Source organism: Talpa occidentalis, unplaced genomic scaffold (assembly GCF_014898055.3).
Source record: "Talpa occidentalis isolate TD23 unplaced genomic scaffold, MPIMG_talOcc4v2.1 talOcc4.14, whole genome shotgun sequence".
Lineage (NCBI taxonomy): Eukaryota > Metazoa > Chordata > Mammalia > Eulipotyphla > Talpidae > Talpa > Talpa occidentalis.
The window spans coordinates 2354603-2376910 of NW_023601433.1; the positions used below are offsets into that span (position 1 = coordinate 2354603).

General features: G+C 67.8%; 2 protein-coding genes across 3 annotated transcripts in view; one reads left to right on the forward strand and one right to left on the reverse strand.

The window, feature by feature from the left end:
- IL16 (interleukin 16) overlaps positions 1-13053 on the forward strand; it is a 27052-nt gene extending 13999 nt beyond the window's left edge. The window contains exons 6-19 of the mRNA XM_054695455.1: positions 5-78; positions 592-802; positions 999-1116; positions 1389-1521; positions 2465-2552; positions 3141-3615; positions 5405-5424; positions 5873-5983; positions 7280-8339; positions 9212-9380; positions 10088-10189; positions 11335-11590; positions 11687-11809; positions 12682-13053. Of these exons, the coding sequence (XP_054551430.1) occupies positions 5-78; positions 592-802; positions 999-1116; positions 1389-1521; positions 2465-2552; positions 3141-3615; positions 5405-5424; positions 5873-5983; positions 7280-8339; positions 9212-9380; positions 10088-10189; positions 11335-11590; positions 11687-11809; positions 12682-12872 (3131 nt within the window). The 3' untranslated portion in view covers positions 12873-13053. The remainder of the gene's footprint in view (positions 1-4; positions 79-591; positions 803-998; positions 1117-1388; positions 1522-2464; positions 2553-3140; positions 3616-5404; positions 5425-5872; positions 5984-7279; positions 8340-9211; positions 9381-10087; positions 10190-11334; positions 11591-11686; positions 11810-12681) is intronic.
- On the reverse strand, positions 12894-17755 carry STARD5 (StAR related lipid transfer domain containing 5). 2 transcript variants are annotated; one of them, XM_037509992.2, is made up of 6 exons: positions 17615-17755; positions 17138-17187; positions 16795-16927; positions 15741-15858; positions 15269-15362; positions 12894-15099 (listed from the first exon to the last, which is right to left on the reverse strand). In XM_037509992.2, exons 1-6 carry the CDS (start codon positions 17711-17713, stop codon positions 14952-14954), a joined length of 642 nt encoding a protein of 213 aa, XP_037365889.1. In that variant the 5' UTR covers positions 17714-17755; the 3' UTR covers positions 12894-14951. The 2 variants fall into 2 exon arrangements, with proteins under 2 accessions (XP_037365889.1, XP_037365890.1); XM_037509993.2 differs by lacking the exon at positions 15269-15362.
- Positions 17756-22308: the final 4553 nt, after the last annotated feature.

Sequence of the window (22308 nt, forward strand, 5' to 3'; positions counted from 1 at the left end):
ACAGGTGATGAAATTCTGGAACTCAACGGAGAGTCGATGGCTGGACTGACCCATCAGGACGCTCTGCAGAAATTCAAGGTGAACATCTGGGTAACAGCCCAGGCCCCTCTCCCCTCCCCACACCCCCCACCCCCGACCCGCCCTGGCCGTGCCAATCTGGCGCTCCAGCCTGGCCCCAGCACAGTGCGCTGGCCGTGGAGGATGCCTCGGAGCCCCAGGTGCATGGAGCTGGTGTGAACCCCTCGATTTTACAGCGACACATGGACATGTGTTCTGTGCTGTTAGGACAAGTGTTACAAGGAAGATTTCAGTCTCCCTCTTGTTTATCAAGTCCAAAGTTTACTCAACGCGACTATAAGTCATGCGCGTATGTGCATGTTCACGTGCCCTATACACACGGCACACGCAGGGCGCACAAGGCACACGCAGCACACACGCAGGGTACACGCGGCACACACACGCCAGCACCCACAGGGCACGCGGCACACGGCCACCTCTCCTCAAGGCTGCATCGCTTTCCACAGGCCCCCTGCCCTGCCCTGCCTTGCCCTGCGTGGCCGCCGAGGGCCTATCCTCCCTCTTTCCTTGCAGCAAGCCAAAAAGGGGCTCCTCACCCTGACCGTGCGCACCCGGCTGACGGCCCCGCCCTCGCTGGGCAGCTCCCTGTCACCCCCGCTGTGCCGCTCAGTGAGCTCGGGCACCTGTGCCCCCAAGGACAGCCCCCCGGCCCCTGCCAGCCCGGTGCCCGCCCGGCAGCCCCAGCCTAACCGCAGGGTCCTGGTGGAGATCTCGCTGGAGAAAGGTGAGTGTCGGGCTCTCCCACTCCCAGGCCGGGCAGACTGGGTGGTCTCGTGCCGACGGCCGGCAATGGGCCCAGGCTTGCTTGTCCGTGGACAGCCGGCGCCCCCCGCGCCCCCAGGCGAGTTCTGGTGCGCAGGGACTCGGCCTGGCCTGGCCCGCAGTGGGCTGGGAGCTCAGCTCCGCTCTGCCCCCCGCAGAGGCCGGTGTGGGCCTGGGCATAGGCCTGTGCAGCGTCCCCTACTTCCAGTGCATCTCCGGCATCTTCGTGCACACCCTCGCCCCGGGCTCCGTGGCACACCTGGACGGGCGGCTCCGGTACGGCCTTACCGGGCCCTCAGTGGGCGGCGGGGCGGGGAGGAGGTAGTGGGGGTGCGGGGGGGATGGGTCCGCCCGGCCTAGTTAGAGGCGGGTGCTCCACTTGCCCGCGTCCTGCCGCCACCCCTTCCCAGGACGTTTCTGAGCCCGCGCCGGCTCCTGTGAGGGGACCGGACACGCCGCCCCCAGCGGGGTGTGAGCGGGGAGAGCCTGGCCCGGAGGGGCCCCAGTGTGGCCTCAGCCGCCCACGGACCCGCCCGCGTGCTTCCCAGGTGTGGTGACGAGATCGTGGAGATCAACGCGTCCCCCGTGCACTGCCTGACGCTCAACCAGGCCTACGGCGTGCTGAGCCACTGCGCCCCCGGGCCCGTCCCCATCATCGTCAGCCGGCACCCGGATGCACAGGTGACTCCGCAGCACCGTCCCTGCCCGGGCGCCCTCTCCTGCCCGGGCGCCCTCCCTGCCGGGCACCCTCTCTCGCCCTGATGTTGGAATAGGAGAGGAATGAGAACAGACTCTACCGCCTGGGTTTGGCGCCAAAATTCCAAGACCTGTTCGGGGGTGGTGGTGGCTAGTGTCTGCGGTGGACAGACTCGCAGAGGTGACAGGCCTGGCTTAGGAGAGGGGGTGGAGTGGGCACCCGAGGGGCTTCACTGGTGAGGAGGTGCGGGGGAGGTGGATGAGCAGAGCAGCTGGGAAGAGCCCGCCCTGGAAAAGGGGCCCAGGATGGCAGGGCCACCCCCGATTCCTCCTGGAGGACGGGCCTGGGCGGCTGAGAGGTGGCGGGAGGCTGGGACCGAGTCAGGCTGGCGGGGCCACGCCCGGGGCTCTGGGGTCTGGCGGTGTCACCTCCCTGCCCCTCAGTCTGGTGTGGGCCAGGACTCAGCCTTGAGCGTCCAGCTGGGGACGGCAGCGGGCAGGGGCCCCCGACTCCCAGCCGGTGGGGAGCACCTACGAACCCAGAGTTTGCTCATATTAAGATTTTATCCTTGTTCTGTTTTTCTAGCTTATGTTTTTCACTTTATTTTGTAATTTTTAATTGAGGCCACAGTGTTCTGTGACACCGTGGTTTGGGGTGCAGGCTCACACCTCTGCAGGCACACATCGCCTCCCCCCACCCCAAGGGCCCCCCGTCCAGCCAGTCCAGGGGCTCCCTCCCTTCCTCCTCCCATGGGGACCCCACTATTGCAGACTCTGGACCTCCTGGAGGACACCAGCGGTGCTTGGAGCCCCCCAGGAGTCTCCCAAGGGATGGCCAGTTACTTGCAAGGGGGTGGAGGGCAGAGCCGGCCGGGGCCGCGAGACTTGCCCAGCGTCTGGTGTCTGAGCCACCCCGGGGCCCCTCCAGGTCTCCGAGCAGCAGCTCCAGGAGGCCGTGGCCCAGGCCGTGGAGCAGGTGAGGCTGGGAAAGGACCGGCCCCCGCGGGGCCTGGAAGGTAGGCGGTGGCGGGCGGGCGGGCGGGCGGGCAGGGTGTGTGCGTGCCCCCAGACTCGGCCGGGAAGGTGGGCGGTGGCCCGCGGTACCCCACGCTACTGCTTTTTGCCGGAGACAGATCAGAAGAGCCGTGTCCCCTGTGCGACGCCGGTGACCCGCAGCCCCGCTGTGCTGCGCCGGCCACACCCGCGCCTGGAGCGGCCCCCCCCCGCGGTCATGGCTCCTTAGAAATAACATGTGATGCCACGCCTGGCCCGCGCCGCCTTCTCCCAGCTCAGACCTTGAACTAACTTGTGTACCATTTCGCCCAAACTTCACAATAAATTTTTATGTACATTTTTAGGAAAAAGTGGGGGGGGGGGCAGGAGACTTTTTCACCCAGTCTCAGCTCGGGGTGCAGGGAGGGCTTGGGGCGGGCCCAGCACAGGGGGTCGCTTCATCCTCACGGGTGTCGACGCGCCAGAGCTCGGGTTTGGTGCTGACCGGTGGGCCTGGTGCTTTCTGGGGCGGGGCCTGGTGCTGGCTGGGGGCCTGATGCTGACCGGGGGGCCTGGTCCTGACCATGGGGTCCCCTGCTCTTTGCTGACAGGTGTCAAAAGACTGGACAGCAGCTGGCATGGGCGGCCGGCCCTGGTGACGGAGAGAGAGAAGAGCTGGGCGCCCCCTCACCGCAGGGCCCAGAGGGCCATGGCCCGCTCCAGCAGCGACAGCAGCTACCTGTCAGGGTCCCCTGGGGGCAGCCCCTGCAGCGGCGGGGAGCAGCCGCCCTCGGACCTGGACGTCCATGTGCTAGGCACTAGCCTGCCCCTAGGGCAGGAGCGCGGGCAGCAGCCCCCTACGATGCCCAGGGGGTCGTCCAGGCTGCCCCCCGACAGCCCGCCTCCCCCCGCCAGCCAGGACGGCCCGCCCCCGCTGAGGCTAAAGAAGTCCTTTGAGATTCTGGTGAGAAAACCCACGTCCTCCAAGCCCAAGCCTCCACCCCGGAAGTACTTCAAGTGCGACAGCGACCCTCAGAAGGGCCCGGAAGAGACAGACACTCCCCCGGGCCCTCTGGGCGCTCCCAGGTAAGGCAGGGCCTGGCCGTGGTGTCGCGGTGGCCACCGCACTGGCCTCAGGACGGCCACTGGGTCGGGGGCTCAGCCGAGCGCGGGGCTGCTGCAGGGAAGGGGCTGAGGCTGGGCAGATCCAGCTGAGCGTGGCTCTGGCCACAGCGGCTCATCCCTCTCCCCCTCCCCTGTGTCCCCCATCCCCCACCATGAGGGTCACCCTCAGTCTCCCTGAGATGGAGGCCGCGGTGGGGTGGGAGGAGAGGGCCCGGTCGCGCCGCCCCCTCCTGTTCTGCGGTCTGGGGGCTGGGCCTTGGCCTCCCCGGCCTCCAGGCGCCTGAGGGGCAGCACCAAGCAGGGCCAGGCACTGCCTGTTGTGGCTGTGCCGCCTCCCTCATGCCCCCCACTCCTCTGGTTGGGTAGTCCCTGCCCGCCCCTAATGGTGCAGGTGCGGCCTGTGCTCTCTGGAGCACTGGGGCCCCTCGGCTGGAGCAGAAGGAAGCGCCCAGTTCCCTCTGCAGGGTGCTGCTGGCCACAGCTGCCCCTGGCCCCACTAGCCATATGCAGTGGGGGTGGGGGTGTGCCTGGGGGTGCGGAAGCCAGGTCACGAGGTGCGGAGGCACAGAAGGTGCGGATGTGCCTGTGGGGGCGGGCGGAGCTGTGCTCCCCCCTTCCTTGAGAAAATACCTCTCATCCTTCGGGCCGCCTTAGAGGCCAGGATGGCAGGCTGGGAAAGCCTGGCCCAGCGCGTGGGGCTTGGCTCTGCCCCTGGAGACGGGGAGGGGGAGGTGGGGGGGAAGGGTCCCCCACCCCCACCCTCCCTCCCCCACTCCCACCCTCCTTCCCCCACCCCCACCGTGTCTGCTGGTCCCTAGCCTGCCAGGGGCAGATCAGGTGGGGGAGGGAGTGTCCCCAAGGGAGGCGGCAGGAGGGGGAAGCACTTCTGCAGGGAACTTTCTAGAAGCGGCCTGTGGCCCTGCCCTGCCCTGCCCCCTCCAGCATCAGGGGCCAGCTGCTCCTCTCCCTCTGCAGGGCCCCAGGCCGCAGACCCTGCCCAGCCCCCCACTCCTCTGGGGGGTAGGGACTCGGGGTGGGGGTGCAGCTGGACCAGACAGGAAGCCTCTGCTGCTGCTCTCCAGGCCTGGCCCCAGCCTCCTAGCGGGCCCCTCCCCCTCCCCCACTGTGGCCCTCTCCTCGCCCCCACACTTCCTTCTGCCTGGGGTCCCAAGGCCCTCCTTGCTCTGCTTTGACACCCCCAAGTCTTTCTCGCTTACTGCAACTCAAGGGAACTGAACTTCCGCAACCCAAACGACCTTTGGGATAGTTTCAACCAAAGGCTCTTTCTCTTCCCTTCTGGAAAATCAGCTCAAGCTTCCCCGGCGGTCAGGTGCACGTGCTGCCCGCTGAGCCCGTGTGCGTCCTCCCCACCTCCTGGCCCCTCGCCCACCGGCTCTGTGCCCGAGACACGGCTTGAGACCCCGCTCATTTCAGGGACCCCCGAGGCACTGGCGCCAGGCCCTGGCTGGCCAGCACGGGGATGTGGCCTCGGCCTCACACCCTGAGGCCAAGATGGCAGTGTCTGCCCCGGCTCTGGCTCTTCTGTCCCCCTCTGGGGGCTCCTGGGAGCGTGGCAGGGAGCAGTGCCTCCCCACCCAGAAGACCCTGCAGTCCAGGGGCGGGGCACAGGGCGCGGGGGGCGTGGGCCCCCTGGTCGGGGTGCAGGTGGCCCAAGGGCACAGGACCCTCCAGCCTTCTTCTCGCTGCAGGAGGCACCATTTGACACGTCTTCTTCCTGTTTACACCACAGGAAGCCAGCGAGCCTTCACCGCTGGGGCGGCCGCCGCTGGGAGACCTAGCTGGGAGCACCCCTCAGGCCGGCGGCTGCCTGGGACCTGCAGCCGGGACGCCACCAGTCACACCGGGCCCTCCGGGCAGGAGGGGTGCCGGCCCAGGTGGGCACCGCGCTCTAGGAGGCAGGCCCCAGGCAGGGCCCCGGCGGCATGGGTGCAGGTGTGAGGGTCGGTATGGGTGCCACAGCAGAGCCTGAGGCATCCCTGCACCAAGGTGGCGGATGGGGGCTGGCCAGGGCGGGGTGGGCGGGCCGTGCTGGGGTGGGCGGGGAGAAAGGCCCTCCTGGAGGTCAGCTGCTGAGTGGACATGGGGTTCCCTGCCTCCAGCTGCTTCTGGGGGCAACGCCAGCACTCTCATGCCCGATGACCCAGGGGGCTCCCCATGGGGGGCCGTGGCCCTCCTTGGGTGCGCCTGGAGCGCCCAGGCCCTTGTGGGAGGCACAGAAGCTGCTGGAAGGAGTGTGGGTTCCAGCCAGGAGCAGAGGGCCACAGCCCCCAGAGGTGCCGGGCAACACTTCCGGAGCTGGCGCTGAGCCGTGAGAGGCGTGGGGAGAGCGGGTGGGGAGGGCCGGGGCCCAGAGAGCCAGGTGTGGGACAGAGGACAGGCTGGGGTAGAGGGCTGGGAACGGGTGGCGGGCTGACCCCCACGGCCCCCGGAGGTGGCACGTGCCTCTGGGTGGGCAGGCCAGTCGGCCGGGGCAGGCTCGGTGAGGTGGGGTGCTGCGAGTCCCAAGGGCAGGTGCCTGGGCCCCCCCGCCCCCCCCGGGCCTGACAGGCTGGCCCAGCTCTAGGCGCCTCCTGCAGGGCTGGTGCAGCCCTCACTGTGGGTCCCCCACATCCACCCAGCTGCAGGGCTGGCAAGGGCCGGGGGCGGCCAGGCAGGGCTTGCAGTCCTCCATGCCTGATGCCGGCAGTGCCTCCCGGAGGCCAGCGTGGAGGCAGAGGGCAGGAGAGATGGTGCCCTGGCAGGGCAGGCAGCTTCAGCTGAGCCGGGAGGTGGTCAGGCCTGGCCACGTGTCCACTTGGCCTCAACGCTGGGGGCCGTCCTTCCATGCCCCCGGGAGTTGGGGCGGCACCTCTGCCCACAGATCGGCTGCGGGTCACTCAGACTTGCAGGAAAGCCGGGTGCTGCCTGGCCTGGCCCAGGATTGTGGAGCGGGCTGGGCCTGAGTCCTCCCAGGCCCGGAGCGTCCTGATGATGACATCAGAGCCTGGTCAGGCGTGGGGGTCCAGGAAGGCCATCCAGACTACGGGGTGGTCCTGCGGGCCTTCTTCCTGGATCCTCCTGGCAGCCCCAGGGTGGGCGCCCAGCTGAGTGTGCTGGCCAGGACCTGGGGGCGGGTGAGCTCACAGGACACGTGCAGGGTCCTCCTGGTGGTCTGCCGCCTGGGGACCACCTGGGGTCGGGAAGGTGCCACCTCCCCTCGCTGTCAGAGGGCACATTGGGCCGAGCTTTGGGGGCCAGGCGTGAACGCTGGCTTTGCGGTGGAAGGGAGGGGCACTGCCTTAACTGTCCTGCTCTCCATGAGCGCTCTGGGAGGACCGGGCAGGGCCGCGGGCACCGGGAGCAGGGTCTGGCCTGGCTCAGCTGACAGGTCGCCCCAGGGGTCGGGGTCCCCGATGTTGCATACTGAAGAGGGGCGGGTGGTCCTGCAGACCCTGATGCCATGAGGGAGCTCCTGCTTTTGGCCCTGGGTCTGCCTATGGTCCGGGGCGCTGGCTCAACCCGTGAGGGGTCCCCTGCTTCTGCCCATTCCCCCTCCAGAGCCTCGAGACTGAACTCGGGGCAGAGGCACCCTGAGTGTGACGCACGTGCCGGCCTGTCCCCGCAGCCACACAGGCGTCCCCAGCCCGGCCCCTCCTCCGGCGGCAGGCTCGCACGGACCACAGCCTTGACGCCGGCCCCGAAGACCCTTGGGCTCGGATTTCCGACTGCATCAAGCACCTGTTCAGCCCCTTCATGGGGGAGAGCCAGGGCCACACACCGCTGCAGCCCAGTGCCAGCCTGGGAGAAGAGTCTGGGACACAGGCCCTCCGGGATGGGACTCCGCTGACGCCGGACGCCCTGGGGGGGGCCCCCAACATCACCAAGTCGACCGAGGGTAGCACGGTGAAGAAGGGCCCCCCCGTGGCACCCAAGCCAGCCTGGTTTCGCCAAAGCTTGAAAGGCTTGAGGAGTAGGGCCACCGAACCCTGGCGGCTCCCCGCCCCGGGCTCCCCAGGCCTGCCAGCCCCCTCCACCAGGGAGCCCCCAGGGCCAACCTCCCGGGCTGCCACCTCCATCAGGCAGAGGATCAGCTCCTTCGAAACCTTCGGTGCCTCGCAGCTGCCCGACAGGTGCGCCCAGAGACTCAGCCTCCAGCCCTCCGGCTCCGCAGGGGCAGCGGCCAAGCCCCCCGCACGGGCTCCTGTCCTCTCGATGCGAGGGGTGCCCCCCGATGCTGAGCCGCAGCAGCCAGCACAGGAGCTGCAGCCCCCAGGCCCCCCCGCAGACTCGGAGACCAGTGCCCCCCGGGGGACAGGGTCCCCGTCCTTGGGGGTGCAGCTCGGTCAGAAAGCCCTTGCCCCCGACCAGGAGCCCCCCTTGAGGCTGCTCTGTACACAACTGGGGGTGGGCGCGGGGGTCAAGCCACCTGGCCAGCGGGCACGGAGCTTCCCCCTGAGCCGCCCCCAGGCCGCCGAGGCGAAGCCGGAAGAGGAGGGCGGCGGCCTCTACTCCATCAGCAGCCAGGTGTCCTCGGCCGTCATGCGCTCCCTGCTGTGCCTCCCCTCCGCCCTCGCGGGGGCCCTCGGCCCACACAGCCCCCCACGTGGGGCCTCTTCGGCCAGCGAAGACCCAGCAGCCCCCCGCGCAGCCTATTCCCCTTCCCCGGACACAGGCTTCTCGCTCAAGTGAGTGACGCGGCCTGGCCTGCTCCCTTCGGACCCGCCGCCTGGCCTCCCAGCGTGTGTGTGCAAGGGGCGGCGTGAGTGTATCTGAGGGTGTGAGTGTGAATGCCCGGGTGTGAGTGTGAGTCCCAGGTGTGAGTGTCCGGGTGTGTCTGTGAGTGCCGAGTGTGAGTACACCTCTGTATGGAGGTGTTTTGCTCCCTGCCCTGGGGTGAGGGTGAGGGTGGGGCTGGCCCCGGGGCCACCTGGAGATTGGGGCCAAGGCGCCTCTGACCTTCCTGCCAGCACCGGGAGGCATCTGCCATGGCTCTGCCCAGCCTGGGGGCCCGTGGGGTGACCCACCGCCCAGGCTGCTGCTCCCCCAGCCTCTCTCCGGTGGAAGTGGGAGCCTGGGGCCTGGTGCAGAACAGGGGTAGAGATGTCTGCGGCGTCACCCGGTGCTCCCCTAGCGCTGGCCGCTGTGGCCTTGGGCTGGGGGATGGGCAGAGGATGCCTGCCCCACCACAGAGGAGCTGCTGAGGGCCCCTCACCTGTGGGCCGGGGGGCTGGTGATGGGAGGGGCCGTCCCCGCTGCTGACCCCACACTGGGATGCAAAAGCTGAGCGGCTGCACCAGAAATAGTTGCCAACCCTGGAGGGGCCCCGGCCCGCTGGCCGGGGGCAGGGCTGGAGCCGTCGTCAGGGCCAGCACGGGGCTGTGCCCGGAGACAGTGCCCGCCGCAGGCTGGGCCTCAGGGGGCGGGGGCGGTGCCGAGGCTGGCTGCTGGGGGCCGCGGCCACGCGCTCCTCTCCGTGCTGCTCAGCGGACCCCACGCTGGCCTGCGCCCGGCCGGCGTCCCCTCTGGTTAACGCTGTCTCCTGCGCCTCTCCCCGAAGCCTCTCGGAGCTGCGGGAGTACACGGAGGGCCTCAAGGAGCCCGCAGCGGCCGAGGACCGGGACCCCTGCTCCCCGCTGCCCGGCCAGTCTGTCCTCTCCCTGCTGAGTGCCGAGGAGCTCAAGGAGCTGGTCGAGGAGGTGAAGGGCCTGGATGAAGCCGCGCTGAAGGTCAGTGCTGCCCTGGGCCTGCCCGGCCCGCCGCGCCGGTAGGGATTCTCTATCTGCAGCTGCTCGCCCTGCCTGTGTGTATCCTGCGTCATCTTAGGACGAGATGGGGGGGGGCCCTTGGAGTCCAGGCTGGGCTCGCTCCTTGGCTCACGGCAGTCCCTGGGCTCAGGGGACGGGCAGAGGATACCCATCCAGGGGAAGTGCCAGGGGACAGAGAAGCACTGGCAGGCCCCACGCCCTCTCTGTCATGCCAAAGCCCCACTCCCCTCACACTCCGGTGTGGCCCCCCAGGTGCCCATAGGGGAGTGGCCGCGGTGAGGGTGGACTCCTGGTGGCTTTGGGCGGAGGTGGCCACTGGCCATCCTTGCAACTGCTGTGTCCCCCGAGTGACGGGAGAGGAGAGGCCACCAATTCTGCAGAGCCCAGCTGGCTGACCCCAAGCCCTGGGTGATCATGTTCCACTGCTCTGCCCACCCAGGCATGAGGGAACAGTGGGCAAGGCAGGGACTGGACACACGCGGGGGCTGGACACACTCCCCCAAGTCCCCTGGCTCCAGAAGCGCGGCCACCCTTCAGGACCCCGATGGGCTTGCCAAGCAAGGGGACCTGGCGCTGGGCGGGGCTTGAGTCATGGTGGCCAGCGGCCAGCACTGGGAACAGGCCCCGCGGTGGCCAGAGGACACTGACCCACGTCTGTCCCTCTGTAGCAGCTCGACAGCATCCACGTCACCGTCTTACACAAGGAAGAGGGGGCTGGCCTGGGCTTCAGCTTGGCGGGCGGTGCAGACCTGGAGAGCAAGGTGGTCACGGTGAGTGCCCAGTGGGGGTTTGACGCGAGTGGTGGATGAGGCCTGGGGAGGGGGAGCCCTGGGCTCCTGGGCACAGCAGGAGGGGCCCAGTCTCCTGGCGCAGCCCATTGTCTGGACCTGCCGAATCCGGGGACGGGCAGGGGCATCTGCGTCTCCTCTGGCCCAGGCCTGGGGGGTGCTGGCCGCTGCACCCCAGGGCGACTGCATGGGCCCCAGTTCTCTGAACCACAGTGGCCCCCGAATGGGCGCACTCCAGCTGCAGCCTCCCTGCCCGCTGAGGATGAGCATGGCTCCGGCTTGGCACTGGGCCCTCCCTGCCCTGTGAGCTCCTGCCACGAGAAGCCACAGGTCTGGGGGCAGGGGGCGCAGCTGCATTAGGGGCTGGCGTGCGGGAGAGGAGCTGTGTCTCTGCGTGGCCCTGGGCAGGGGATCTCCACCGAGCTGGCCACCCTGGGCCCCTGGCCGCTCAGAGGCGAGGTGACAACGTGCATTTTGAGCAGCATCCGCCCCAAACCTGGCCTGTGCCCGGTGTCCGGGCTCTCTGGTCCACTCCGACGCGGGGAGAGTGGGGAGGCCGGGCGGGGCTGCACCGAGGGCGCGTGGGCAGCACTGAGGCTTCTGGCCGGGAGGAGCCAACCCCGTCTGCCCCCAGGACACAGTTTCCCCACGCGGGGCTGACCGGGGCATTGGGTGACTTGGTTGTCCTGTAGCAGATTTGGGGGGTGGCCGCTCGCCACCTGGGTCCCCCCAGTCTGCAGTGAGGCTGACTCATCAGAGCAGCCGAGGTGCAGACATGAGACGTGGATCCCCCAGCCCAGCGGAAGGGCTAGGGTGGCGGGGGAGAAAGGTTCACGGCCAGGTTGGGGACGCCTGGCTTCCTGGGGAGGCGTTTCTCGAATGGGCCTGAGACGCAGTAGGGGCAGCAAGAGGCAGCGCGTCCAGCGTCTTGCCTGCCCGGCGGTCCTGACATCACAGGCCATACAGAGTCCTCCTGGTGGGTGGGGAGCAGGTGGGGGACCATGGCCCGCGGTGCCGGGGGCGGGCGTGTGGGGAGGGCTGGGCGGGCCATCCTGCAATGGCGGGAGGGTGCAGGCGGGGATGGGAACCAGGTCAGCTGGGCGGACAACGGACGCCCGCTCGTGCAGGTCCACAGGGTGTTCCCGAGCGGGCTGGCCTCCCAGGAAGGGACCATCCAGAAGGGCAGCGAGGTCCTCTCCATCAACGGCAAGTCCCTGAAGGGGGCCTCGCACAGCGATGCGCTGGCCACCCTTCGGCAGGCACGGGAGCCCAGGCAGGCTGTGGTGGTCACCCGCAGGCCCTCCGAGGCCGCGCCCGACCCCGCCGCCTCCGCCCCTGCTGCAGCCTCTGCCCCTGCGGCCAGTGACAGTGCCCCAGGACCTGGTAAGCTCACTGGGCAGGCGCCCGGACCTTTGGGCCCTGGGGCTGGGTGGTGGGCACAGGGGCCCCGCAGCACCCCTAATGAGCCGTGTTGCGCAGCAGAGGCCGCCATCCACACGGTGACCCTGGAGAAGACAGCGGCTGGCCTGGGCTTCAGCCTGGAAGGGGGCAGGGGCTCCCTTCAGGGAGACAGGCCTCTCACCATCCACAGGATTTTCAAAGGTGAGGCTGCACCCGCCCCTCTGCCCCTCCGCACCTCCGTGGGCGGCTGAGCCCCAAGGCTACTGAGGGTCGTCCAGCCACAGATGCTCCCCACCAGCCCGGGCCCCTGGGCCAGCCCTCCCTCAGGGTCTCAGCTGGCTCCGGCCTCCTCTGCCCTTTCTGCTGGGCTCAGACCCCTGTCCCGCCCATGCCAGGTCCAAGTGGCGGGGCCCAGGTGGGCCGGTGGGGGCCGGGGGCCGGGGCAGGCCAAGGGCAGGCAGGAGGCGGGCGGAGAGGGGGGTGGTGGGGGAGGGGCGATACGCACTCGGCATAGTTCTCAAATCAAAATCAAGTCAGAAATCCCCAAGTGAACACAATGGCCGAGTCGGCTTCCCTGCCTGCCTCACTGCCTGGGCCGCGGCCGGCGCTGAAGCCGGAGACTCTGCTCACCCAGGACGGGGCGAGGGCAGCCCAGTGCGGGCGCCTGGCTTTCCTGTGAGGACCGTGAGCCCCGCCCTCAGCCTCTCCTCCCTCTGGGCAGGTGGCTGAGCCCCAGCAGTGGGCACGGGAGGAGGGAGCTGTCGAAGGTGCCGTGAGGGCCCGCGGGGCCTGGGCCCCCCGGGCGGCAGGGCAGGAGGGGCCGAGACAGCAGGACACAGGCAGGGTGGGGAGGGCGAGCGGCGGGCAGGTCCCGGCTCCGGGTGGAGGTTTTGAGGATTCCCTCCTCGCGGGTGAATTTGAAGTAAGAGCAGGAATCTAAAATGCGAGAAGAGGAAAAGGTGAGTGACCAGCCAGCGGGTCAGGAAGGCCGGGCCTGCTGGGGCAGGGGTGGCTCCGTCCTTGGGTGCCTGTGACCCCAGGCCCCGCCCACTCTCACGCCCTCCGCTCTCCAGGGGCGTCTTCAGAGCAGACGGCGCAGGTCCAGCCCGGGGACCAGATCCTGCAGCTGGCGGGCACGGCCGTGGGGGGCCTGACGAGGCTGGAGGCCTGGAACATCATCAAGTCCCTGCCCGACGGGCCGGTGCAGGTGGTCATCAGGAGGAGCCTCCCGGCCCCGGGGGCCCCAGCGGCCAGCGCGCCCTAGGCCCAGCTGGACAGAGGGACAGATACGGAAGCCTGCAGCTCTGCGCGCTGCTGGGCCACAAGGGCTGTGGCTGCCTGGCGGGAGGGCCAGGAGTGCCCCCGGTGAGGGGTGTCTAGAGAGGGGGCACTGTGGGCCGATGCCGGGGGGCTCACAGGTGGCTCCAGTGCAGTGAATAAACGGACTTGCCTACCGCTGTGGCCCATGTCCTGCTGTGGGCGCGTGTGGGGCCATGTGCTCAGGGGCAGTGGAGCCCTCATATCCACTGTCCCATCGGTCAGAGCTGGACCCAGCCTGCCTAGGCTGTGGGGGTGAGGGGGAGTCATGGGCCATTTGGGGAGACACCTTGTTTCCACAGAGCAAACCCCTGGCTGCAGCCAGTGGATGGTGGAGCCGGCAGGCAGGACCCTCAGAGTAGCCAGAGGCAGGGCGACAGGCTTGAGGGGCAGGGGGTCGCCCGCCGCTGCTCGCTGCCACACCAGATGGGTGTGGTGCTCGGGACTGCCTGGGACACCTGCTGGGCTGGCCAGGAGCGGCTGCGGAGCCCAACCAGACAGGCCACACCCGACAGCAGCATCCGCCCTGGTGCCGCGGAGCCCGGGACCACAGGCTGAGTGCAGACGTGTGGGGAACGCTCGGCGCCATGCGCAGGACAGGCGAATCCGCAGTGACTGCAGTGACTGCCTGTAGGAGGAGGTGGGAGATGAGTGTCCATAGGCCCCCGGGCCGGCCACAGCTTCTGTGAGGACTCTGCCTCCTGCGGGGTGCCCCGCCCACTCCGCCTGAGGTCCCTCATGTCTGGCACCACTGTCCTACGTCTCGGCCCCAGGCTCTCCCTGCTGTCCTGGGGCAGGGACCAGACCACGCAGCTGGCCATCTCATCACGAGCTCCGGGCGCCTGTTCGCAGCCACAGGGTGAGTGTGGGTGGGTGTGGGGGGAGGATGCGGGGGTCGGGACAGTGGGTGGGTCCTAGGGAAGCAGCAGCCACTGCTGGGCCTGGCCTCTCTCAGCATTCCTGTCCCTACGGGACTCTGCTGGGGGCGGGGTGTCTGTCCATGTGTGAAAGACCGGAAGCCCCAGAAGCCCCAGTCTCAGAGGAGCGCAAACAGTAGACAGGGCCAATGTCAGCCTGACACCCCATCTGGTGCTTCACCCAACCAAGCCTGGTGCCAGCCCAGGGCCCCCGGTGGCCTGGTAGCCTCAGCCTAGAGGACTCCTGCTCAAGGCAGGGGTGCCTAGGCCCCATCTGTGCTGGGAGCCCCTGGGGGCCCAGCGCCGCTGCCGCAGGTCAGCTGGGGGCGGGCAGCTGATTTGAAGAAGCTGAAGTGAAGGGGCCATGGCTTCTTGAGGAGGCCAGTGGCTCAGCACAAGGGAGGGACCTTCTCTCTTGGACCCCGAGTGGCCCCCTGAGGCAGTGAGTGCCCACAGGGTTTTCTGCTTGTGCTGAGTCTGACGAGCTGGAACTTCCCTGCAGAGGCAGTGGCCTCAGCAGGCACAGCTGAGGGGGTGGCACACCCTCCCAGGAAGGTGGGGGGAGCACCAGGGGCATTCAGCATGCAGAGGGGTTGGGGTGCTGGCCCCATGCTCCAAGGCAGCACCCCCAACCCGTGCAGACCCACCCATATCCCAGCCACATGTCCCCGCTGGCCGCCGGCTCAGCTCCAGCTCCAAGCCTGAGGGCGACTCGCAGGGAAGAGAAGCAGCCATTCAGAGGAAGCAGGGCGAGGCCCTGACTCTATTCCTGAGGCCCAAGCTGTAAAGCGTCCAGCCTGATGCATGGTCAGCGCCCTGGCCCAGCTGGGGACGGAGGCAGAGGCCAGTGGTGTCCACAGGGGTCCTTCTGGCAAACAGGGAGCAGAGGTGGCCAGAGGGTTGGAGCTGGGCACCCAGGTGCCGGCTGGGTCAGCCACAAGCCCCAGGGGAGGTGTCCGGGCAGGGCAGGCGGCACAGGTTCAGGAACCTCTGCACCCCAGGAGATGCACGGCCACGGGGGCTTGAGCGAGAGCCCAGGCGGGAGAGGCCAGAGTCAGGCTGTCGGGCCCTTGGGGTGTGGAGGTCCTGCCGGCTCCAGCTCTGGAGACTCAGCCCTGGAGCTTCCTCACTGCCCGTTGCAGATTGGCGTAGAAGCCGGCCATGCTGCGGGGGAAGAAGGCATCCACCGCGCTCCGCGGGAGGTAGCCGCCCAAGTCCGTCTGGAAGAAGGCCACCACGCGTGTCTTGCTGGGGTCCCTGTGGGAGGGGGCAGGGTTGCATCCATTCTGCAGGAATGACCCCATGGGTCACTCCGGGCCGGGACTAGGCCTCCACCCGCTCTGCCTCGCCACCCCCCCAATGTCACCGCTGCCCCCACCCAGGTCGCCATCACCCCAGACCGCAACGTCCCTGCCGGTGCCCTCACCCCGGCAGAGGCTCACAGCAGCAGCCGCAGGGGTGGTTGAGGCCCCTCACGTAGCCCGGCTGTGGGGGGCACGCCGGGTGCTCCACATGGGTGGCTGGAAGATGGGTGCAGTGGGGTCAGGGCCTGCAGGGGCAGCTCAGCCAAGGCCCCACCCCACCCCATGTGAACGCCCGCCACAAGCACACACATGCCCCGTCCCAGCGCCCCACGCCAGCCAGAACATCAGCTGCAGGTGCGGCCCCCTCGAGTCTCCACCAATGACAGGCCACCATGGCCAGCCCTCCTGGACCTCCTGGGAGGCAGGCTGGGTGCGAGGGTGTGGGCTCCCCGGGAAGTGGCCTGGTGGGTGGGGCACGGCATGTCTCGGGCACATGCTGGCTGGGCCATGGCTGCAACAGCAGGCGGCAATGGTGTAGAGGATGTAGTGGCCAGAGCCCCTGGACACCGGCCGGCCTCCAGGGGCCCCACTCACCATTGGAGGTGATGGTGCCATCCTCGTAGGTCTTGACCAGCACCAGGTCCACGAAGTCCCGGGGAGCAATGAGCCTCATGGCGGCCCAGGGGGTGGCAGTTCTGCTCACACACAGAGTCTGTCCAGGCAGAGGGGCCAGAGTCATGATGGGAGGGACACCCCCCTCACCCCCTGGTGTCGGAGAAGGGGTCCAGAGTAAGGCCCCCCCAATGCCAGCCCATGAAGGCCACCCGGCTGACGGCCCAGCTGTGGCCACAGCCACCACCATCCAGCCCAGGCACCCTTCCCGCCCCAGGACGGCCGCTGACCTGAGGGCAGCTGAGGGCAGGGGCCTGCAGCCCCTGCACAGGTGCTGGGGTGCGGTGTAAACAGGGCAGCCCCACCCACCATCCTGAGAGCAGGTGACTGCCCTGACGCCCCGTCGTGAGCTGGCATAAGGCGCCCGCTGAGCCCTACGGGGTCCACCCCCTGCCCTGGCACCAGGCCACTGAGACCACCTGCCAAACACCCCGCAGCCCCCAACGTGTTTCCAGTTTGGGCTGAGGCTGCCCCTCGCCCTCGAAGCGACAGTGGCTGCTGGTCAGTGCCATCCAGCTGGCTCCGCTGCTGCGGCCACCACTCAGTCACTCTGGGGGCAGGACGGAGACAGTGCGTCCTTGGCCACCCACCTCTGCAGCGCTCTGGGGAGCGGCGGCTCTGGTTGGACAGGGTCTAGAGGGCACCCCAGACCTGTGTGGTGTTTTGGGCTACCGTCCAGAGGCCTCAGAGGGGACACGCCTCCCGAGGAGCCAGGCCAGAAGTGCCACCTACCCGGCCCATGGCCCCACAGCCTGCACCACCTCATCAGGCCCAGGGGCAGAGGCCCAGAGGCTGGCACTCCTGGGCTCTCCCTCAGCCCTGGGGCTGGGCCCTTGGTCACCGGGCAGCCCCCACAGCCCTGCGTGCTGGGCCCAGGGTGAGGGGCACTCCCTGGCCAGGTGTCCCGCGCCCCCCCGCCCCCGTCAGGTGTCCCGCCCCCTCCGTCAGGCCTGGGTGAGGGTGTGGACAGGTTTACATCAGTGAAGCTCTGGACAATTTCAAAGCTGGTCACATTGTCGTCCCACTTTTCCCGCAGGCCCCCAGCCGCCGGCCTCAGGCACTCCCACACCGCCTCGGGGGGCCCGTGGATGATGCCGTCCCCGCGGTACCTGCACACAAACAGGAGCCTGAGGCGAGCGCCCCGCGCGTCTGTCCTGCTCTTCCGGGCGGCCTGGCCGGGCGGGCAGCTGGTCCCGCCGCCCCGGCCTGCGGACAGACGGACGGGAGTGTGCTAGCAGCGGCTCAGTTAGCACAGAGGCGGCTCTGGAGGGGAGGCGGGGAGCGGGGTGCCGCCTCCCACCAGCCCTGCCAGCACTTACAGGCTCCCGGGGAACTCCGCGGACCGCCTCCAGGAAACGGAAACTCCGTTCTGTCAAAAGGCACAGAATCACTTTGGAGCCGGGAGAGGCCTGGTGCGGCCCGCTGGGAGGAGGCCGAGCCCCATGGGGTGGGGTGGGGGCTCCTCACTGGCAGAGGAGCTTGAGCCCCTGAATAGACTGTTTTGTTTCTTTGAGTGACGAAGCTATCCTGAAAACTCTGCTGTGTGGAGCCCACACAAGTGTCCCCGCGGCCCGAGCAGAGGCCAGTCCTGACCCCTCACCTACCAGGTGGCTTTGGCGGCCCCCGGGCCGGGGACAGCGCTCGCCTCGGGTCACGGGACCCCCGGCCCGTGGTCTTTAGAGGAACAAGCTCCGGGACCCTCCGCGCACCTCCTGCTCGGCAGGGAAGGCGCCAGGAGAGGGCGAGGCCCAGGACCCCAGCCCCAGCGCAGAGGCCCCCGACCCGCCCCCACTCACGCTCTCCCTGCAGATCGTCCAGCCCGACGCGTCCTGCCGGTACTGGAGCAGTTTCTGTGCCACCTCCTCGCCCAGCTGCGCAGCCTGCGCGGGGTCCATGGCGGGGCCCAGGGCAGTGTGGCCGGCGGGGGCGGCACCTCACCTGAGCTGAGGCCAGAGAGCCCGCCCTGGCCCGCCCCTGCCTGGGATTGGCGAGGGTTGCCCCGCCAGCTCCCCGCGCGGGGCGGTGCTGTTTGGGGGGCGGGCTGCGCTGGGCTGGCCTCCGCGCGGCCATGGTGGACTCATGGCAGGAAGGAGCGTCGTGATTGGCGGCTGCCGTGGGCGGTGTGCCCTGGAGGGGTGGCCCCGGAGCGGTGGGCGGCCTGGTGGTGGGGAGGGGCCAGGCCTTGAGAGAACCATCTCTGGGGAGTCCCGGGTGGGGGGGGGGCAAGAGGACTCAGGCTGCGCCCACCCCACCTTGGGCTAGGGGAGGGCCTGGAGAGGCAAGTTCTCCTCCCCTGGCACGGTGCTGGGAGGCCTCCAGATAGCTGAAGCGCGGAGGTGCCCTGGGTGAAGTGAGGTCAGTTTGGCTAAAGGGCTCGGAAGGACGTGAGGCCCCGTGTAGACAGTGATGGGGCGGCCGCTGGGAAGGAAGCTGTGGGGATGTTCGGGACCACGGCCCGGACCCAGGGTCACCCGCTGTGGGTTTGGAGAAGGCGCTTAGCCTCTGAGCCCCCCGAGCTCCAGGCTGAATGGGCGCCAGCACATGTCCAGCTCTGAGGGCCAATGCCCGGCCCGCGGCTCTGCGGAGACCACAGCAGAGCGTCACAAACATCACGGTCTGTGGGAACAGTCAGCTTCCTGTGCCAGTGCGGGGTCATCAGGCCCACCCCAGACCCCCAGCAGGGGAAAGACGGGGCGGGGCAGCTGGCCGTGGTGGGGAGGCCGTCCCGGTGAGTTTCGGAGCAGGGCAGACGCTGCCGTGAGCATGGTGACATATTTTAAATTGACGTTTGTCTTGACCTGGGCTCGGGCACCCGCTGTGTGGGAGCCGGCGGAGGACGGCTAGCTCGTTATTCACCAGTAGAGGAAGCAAAGCAGCGGGTTTCTGCAGGGGCGCCATGGGGGTGCGTGCTGGAGTGGTGCTATGGAGCGCTGGACACCCCCACCCAGGAGGAGGTGAGGGGTATTTAAAACTGAGCTTTGAAGACAAGTTCACGTTCTTTCCATTCTTCCTGTCCCCCCGTAAAGTGGGGAGAGAGAGCAGTGCTGTCTCGTCAGGCAGCCGTGGGGCAAGAGCCCCTAAACACAGCCGCGGGGGAGGGGCGGTGCGGGGCCAGCGTGTGCCGCGGGGGAGCAGGCCGAGCGAGGGGGCGCTCGTGTTTGTGTGGCGGCTGTCTGCCCGTGGACCTGCTGTTCCCGGAAGGCGGGTACACACGTAACCAGGGAATAACGCCACGGGCGCCTTTTTCATTTTGTGTCATTATACTGTTTAATTGTTTTAATCACTAACGTGCAGGGCTTTCTAAATGGAAAAGGCCTCATTAAAGATTCGTGGGGAGACTCTAAGAAGCTGCGGGCGGGGCCGCTGGATCCTGCCTGCCAGGGCGGGGCCGGGCTCAGAGGAGGCTCCTGTCTGGCTCCGAGCGGGGATCTGGGAGATCATACTTCCAGCGCGGCCCATGCGGAAAACGGACACAGGGATCGAGACTGTCTAACGTGAAAACAGCCTTTACGTTCTGCTTGGAGAACACGGGCAGCCCTTGTCTGTGGCCAATCAGACAGGCTGTCCCTGTGCAGCGGCGACGCAGTGGGAGGGGAGGCCAGCGGGTGGGTGGGGCTGGCTAGGGGCATGCCCACTGCTGCCGGGTGTTGCCATCTGCAGGAGGCCACAGTCCATGGGGAGGGGTGACTGAGCCGTGTCCTGCTCCCAGGGCCGCGTGGAGCAGAGCTCACTGGCTGGCACCCTAGCTGATTTTAAGTGGGTGTGGCACAGCAGGGGCCTGCAGCTTCAGCCAGGGCCTCAGCAGACCAGCGGGTGGCCGACGGGTCCCAGTGCCTGTTATAGAGCAACCCCGATATTAAACGGGTTCCTGGCTGTGGGTCCTCACCCGCGCGCTTTAAAGGGACTTATGAATACTCTACTACAGACACACGCAAAAGGGTTCATAAAAGGTTTATTTACAAGAGAAAAAGAAATAAGGAAAATGGACAACTCAGGGAGAAAATAGGGAAATAAAGTCTTTCATGCGTCCTACCCGATCCGACGACCTGGAAACCCAAAGTCACTCTCCGAGCTGGCCGGACGCTGCGAGCTGGCAGAGAGCCAAAAATGGGGGATTCCCCAAAGCCCACGTGTCTGCCTTTTATATCCACCTGGCTGCTTAACCCCACCCTCAGGTCCCAGCCACCTTCCCTTTGGTGGTGATGGGATTTGGAGTTCCAGTGTCTTTGGCTTTGGCCTGGGGTGGGGGTGGAGTCCACAAAGCCTGTATGGAATTTGCTTTGGGACTGCCTTTTTCCCCTAACATGCCCACACCCGGAGCCGCCACCTGGAGGGTTGCTCTGCCTGTCCACGTGACACAGACCCCTCTGGGGACCCCAGACCAGCCCCATCCGTTTTCACAGGGCTGTCCTGGGCACAGGGATCTGCTGCCCGCAGCACAGCCAGTCTCTCCTGGCAAGAAGAGTCTCACTCAGGGACCAGCCTCTGCCCTGGCAGGCTTTCTTGAAGAGACCAGCTCCAGGTGGCCTCCTCCTCTGTCTTCAGGTGGAGACGATGTGACCCAAGTCCCCTCCGCTGAGAACGCCATCTCACAGCCTGTATATGCTACCCGGAATGCGACCTCTGGGGCGACTCTTCCTGGTGGGGCTCCATAGGACAGCCTCGCACATGGCTGGGGCGCTGTCGCTGGGTTCAGTCATCCTGGTCCCCTCTGGACTTGGCCCCCAAACCTGGCGTTTACTTCTGTTGACAGCCTGGATGCTGGCAGAGATTTTACCTTGCCCAGGGTCCCGGGAGTGCAGACATCGGGCAGCAGGGCCAGGCAGAACAGTGCCTGTGGGGAGAACTCACAGCCTGATGCCCCGCGTGGAAGCCCACAGGAACAGGCCTTCCGGGGTACAGGGGTTAAGTCAGCACTGTCCAGCAGTCGCCAGCCACTGCAGCCTGAGTCCATCCCCGGCCAGGGAGTTGCCCACAGGGCACAGCAGCCCTCTCCTGTCTCCCCGCTGCTCCCTCAGCAGTGGATTTCAGTGGATCCGCCTGTTCTGCTCCCCACTCTGTCTCTGGTGAGTCCTCTCACTCCCGCACTTCTGGCCTGTGCCCCAGCTCTTGTATGCATAAATAAATAAATCTTTTAAAAAATTAAAAAAATAAATAAACGTGATGGGAACATCTTTCACCCCCTGCCCCGAGGGCTCGTCTCGCTCACCGTTGCTGGCACACAGACCCCCCTTTGGCCCTAACACCTGCAAGTCTCCGTTCGGGTTCCCATGTGGGGGCAGAGTGTGCGACCGCCGAGCGCGGAGGCCAGCTCCCTGGGACTCTGCATGTGGGGGGCGGGTGCTGCCGCAGGGGGCCTGGTGGAAACCCAGGCCCATGCTGTATTTCTTTTTCCATCCCTGTTTCCACGGTGGTGGGGAGATGGGGGCTGGGGGACCCTGAGGGCTGCACTGGCCGAGAGGGGGAGGGCAGAGCAGTTACAAAGCCGGAGGCAGGTGACTGGGATCAAACTCAGGCTCCCAGGGGCCGGCTGCTCCTCGCCCAGCTGGAAGGGCCGGAACTGCTTCCCTCCTGCTCCAGCCCGGGCCTCAGGGCGGCCTGGCCCGGCGCTCCCCCTGCCGGCCAGAGGGTGGCAGCCACTGCCCACCAGCCTGTGGACAGCTCTGGGGCCCAGAGGCAGTGGCTGCTGGGCAAGGCCCGCCCTGGCGCCCTCTCAGCCAGGAAACGGAGGTACAAGACAAGGCGGGTGCAGGGCTGGACCTGCCTCAGCCCAGGCGCGTCCAGGGCCTTGTACCGCGCATGAGTTTTGAGGCTGCGCCAGGCCCGGGAGTGAATGCTGCTCTGCCAGGCCTCTGGGCGCCCTCAGTCACGTAGACCTCTAGACCTCACTGCTGCTGCTGCCCCCGAGCTGCGTGTCTGCTGTGCTTCCCCAAGGAGGAGGCCTCGGGGCACAGGGCGGGGCCAGCTTCTGCACGGGGAAGCCCACCCATCAGAGCCTGGTTCTGGCCCAGGACTGTGCAAGGAGGCGGGCGCCGAGCCTGGTCCTTCCGCCCGCTGCTGGGGCCCTTCTGGGCCATCTGCGTGGCCAAGGGCCCACATCCAGAAGGCGCCGAGTCCTGGCCCAGCATGGAGTGGCTCTGGCCTCGTGGACAGTGGACCCCGGCCGGCCGCGGGCTGCCTCAGTGGAGCTGTCACTGACCTGCCAGTGTGGTGTCCAGGCAAGTGGTCTTGGGGGACGCCAGTGTCCATGTCAGAAATGAGCTTTGGGATGCCCCAGGGCTGGGGTGAGTTCAGCCAGGCCCCCCCCCCGCAGCCCAGCTTTGTCCTCGGCCCCATGTCTGTCTGTGTCACTGCAGTCACCCTGGCCGCGCTGCCTGTGGGGATCGTTGGAGGCCCTTTACCGCTGCTGGCTGTGTGGGAGGATGGCTGTCTGCACACACAGCCCCGGGCTCTGTGGCGAGGGTGGAGGATGCAGTGGGTGGGCGGACGA

Excerpts from the sequence above, each read along its gene's own strand:
- STARD5 (XM_037509992.2), bottom strand. The coding sequence starts at position 17,713 with ATGGACCCCGCGCAGGCTGCGCAGCTGGGCGAGGAGGTGGCACAGAAA. Across the intron at positions 17,188-17,614 it reads GGACGATCTGCAGGGAGAGC|AACGGAGTTTCCGTTTCCTG; the intron begins GTGAGTGGGGGC and ends GCCTTTTGACAG. Across the intron at positions 15,859-16,794 it reads TTGTCCAGAGCTTCACTGAT|ACTCTGTGTGTGAGCAGAAC; the intron begins GTAAACCTGTCC and ends CTGCCTGGACAG.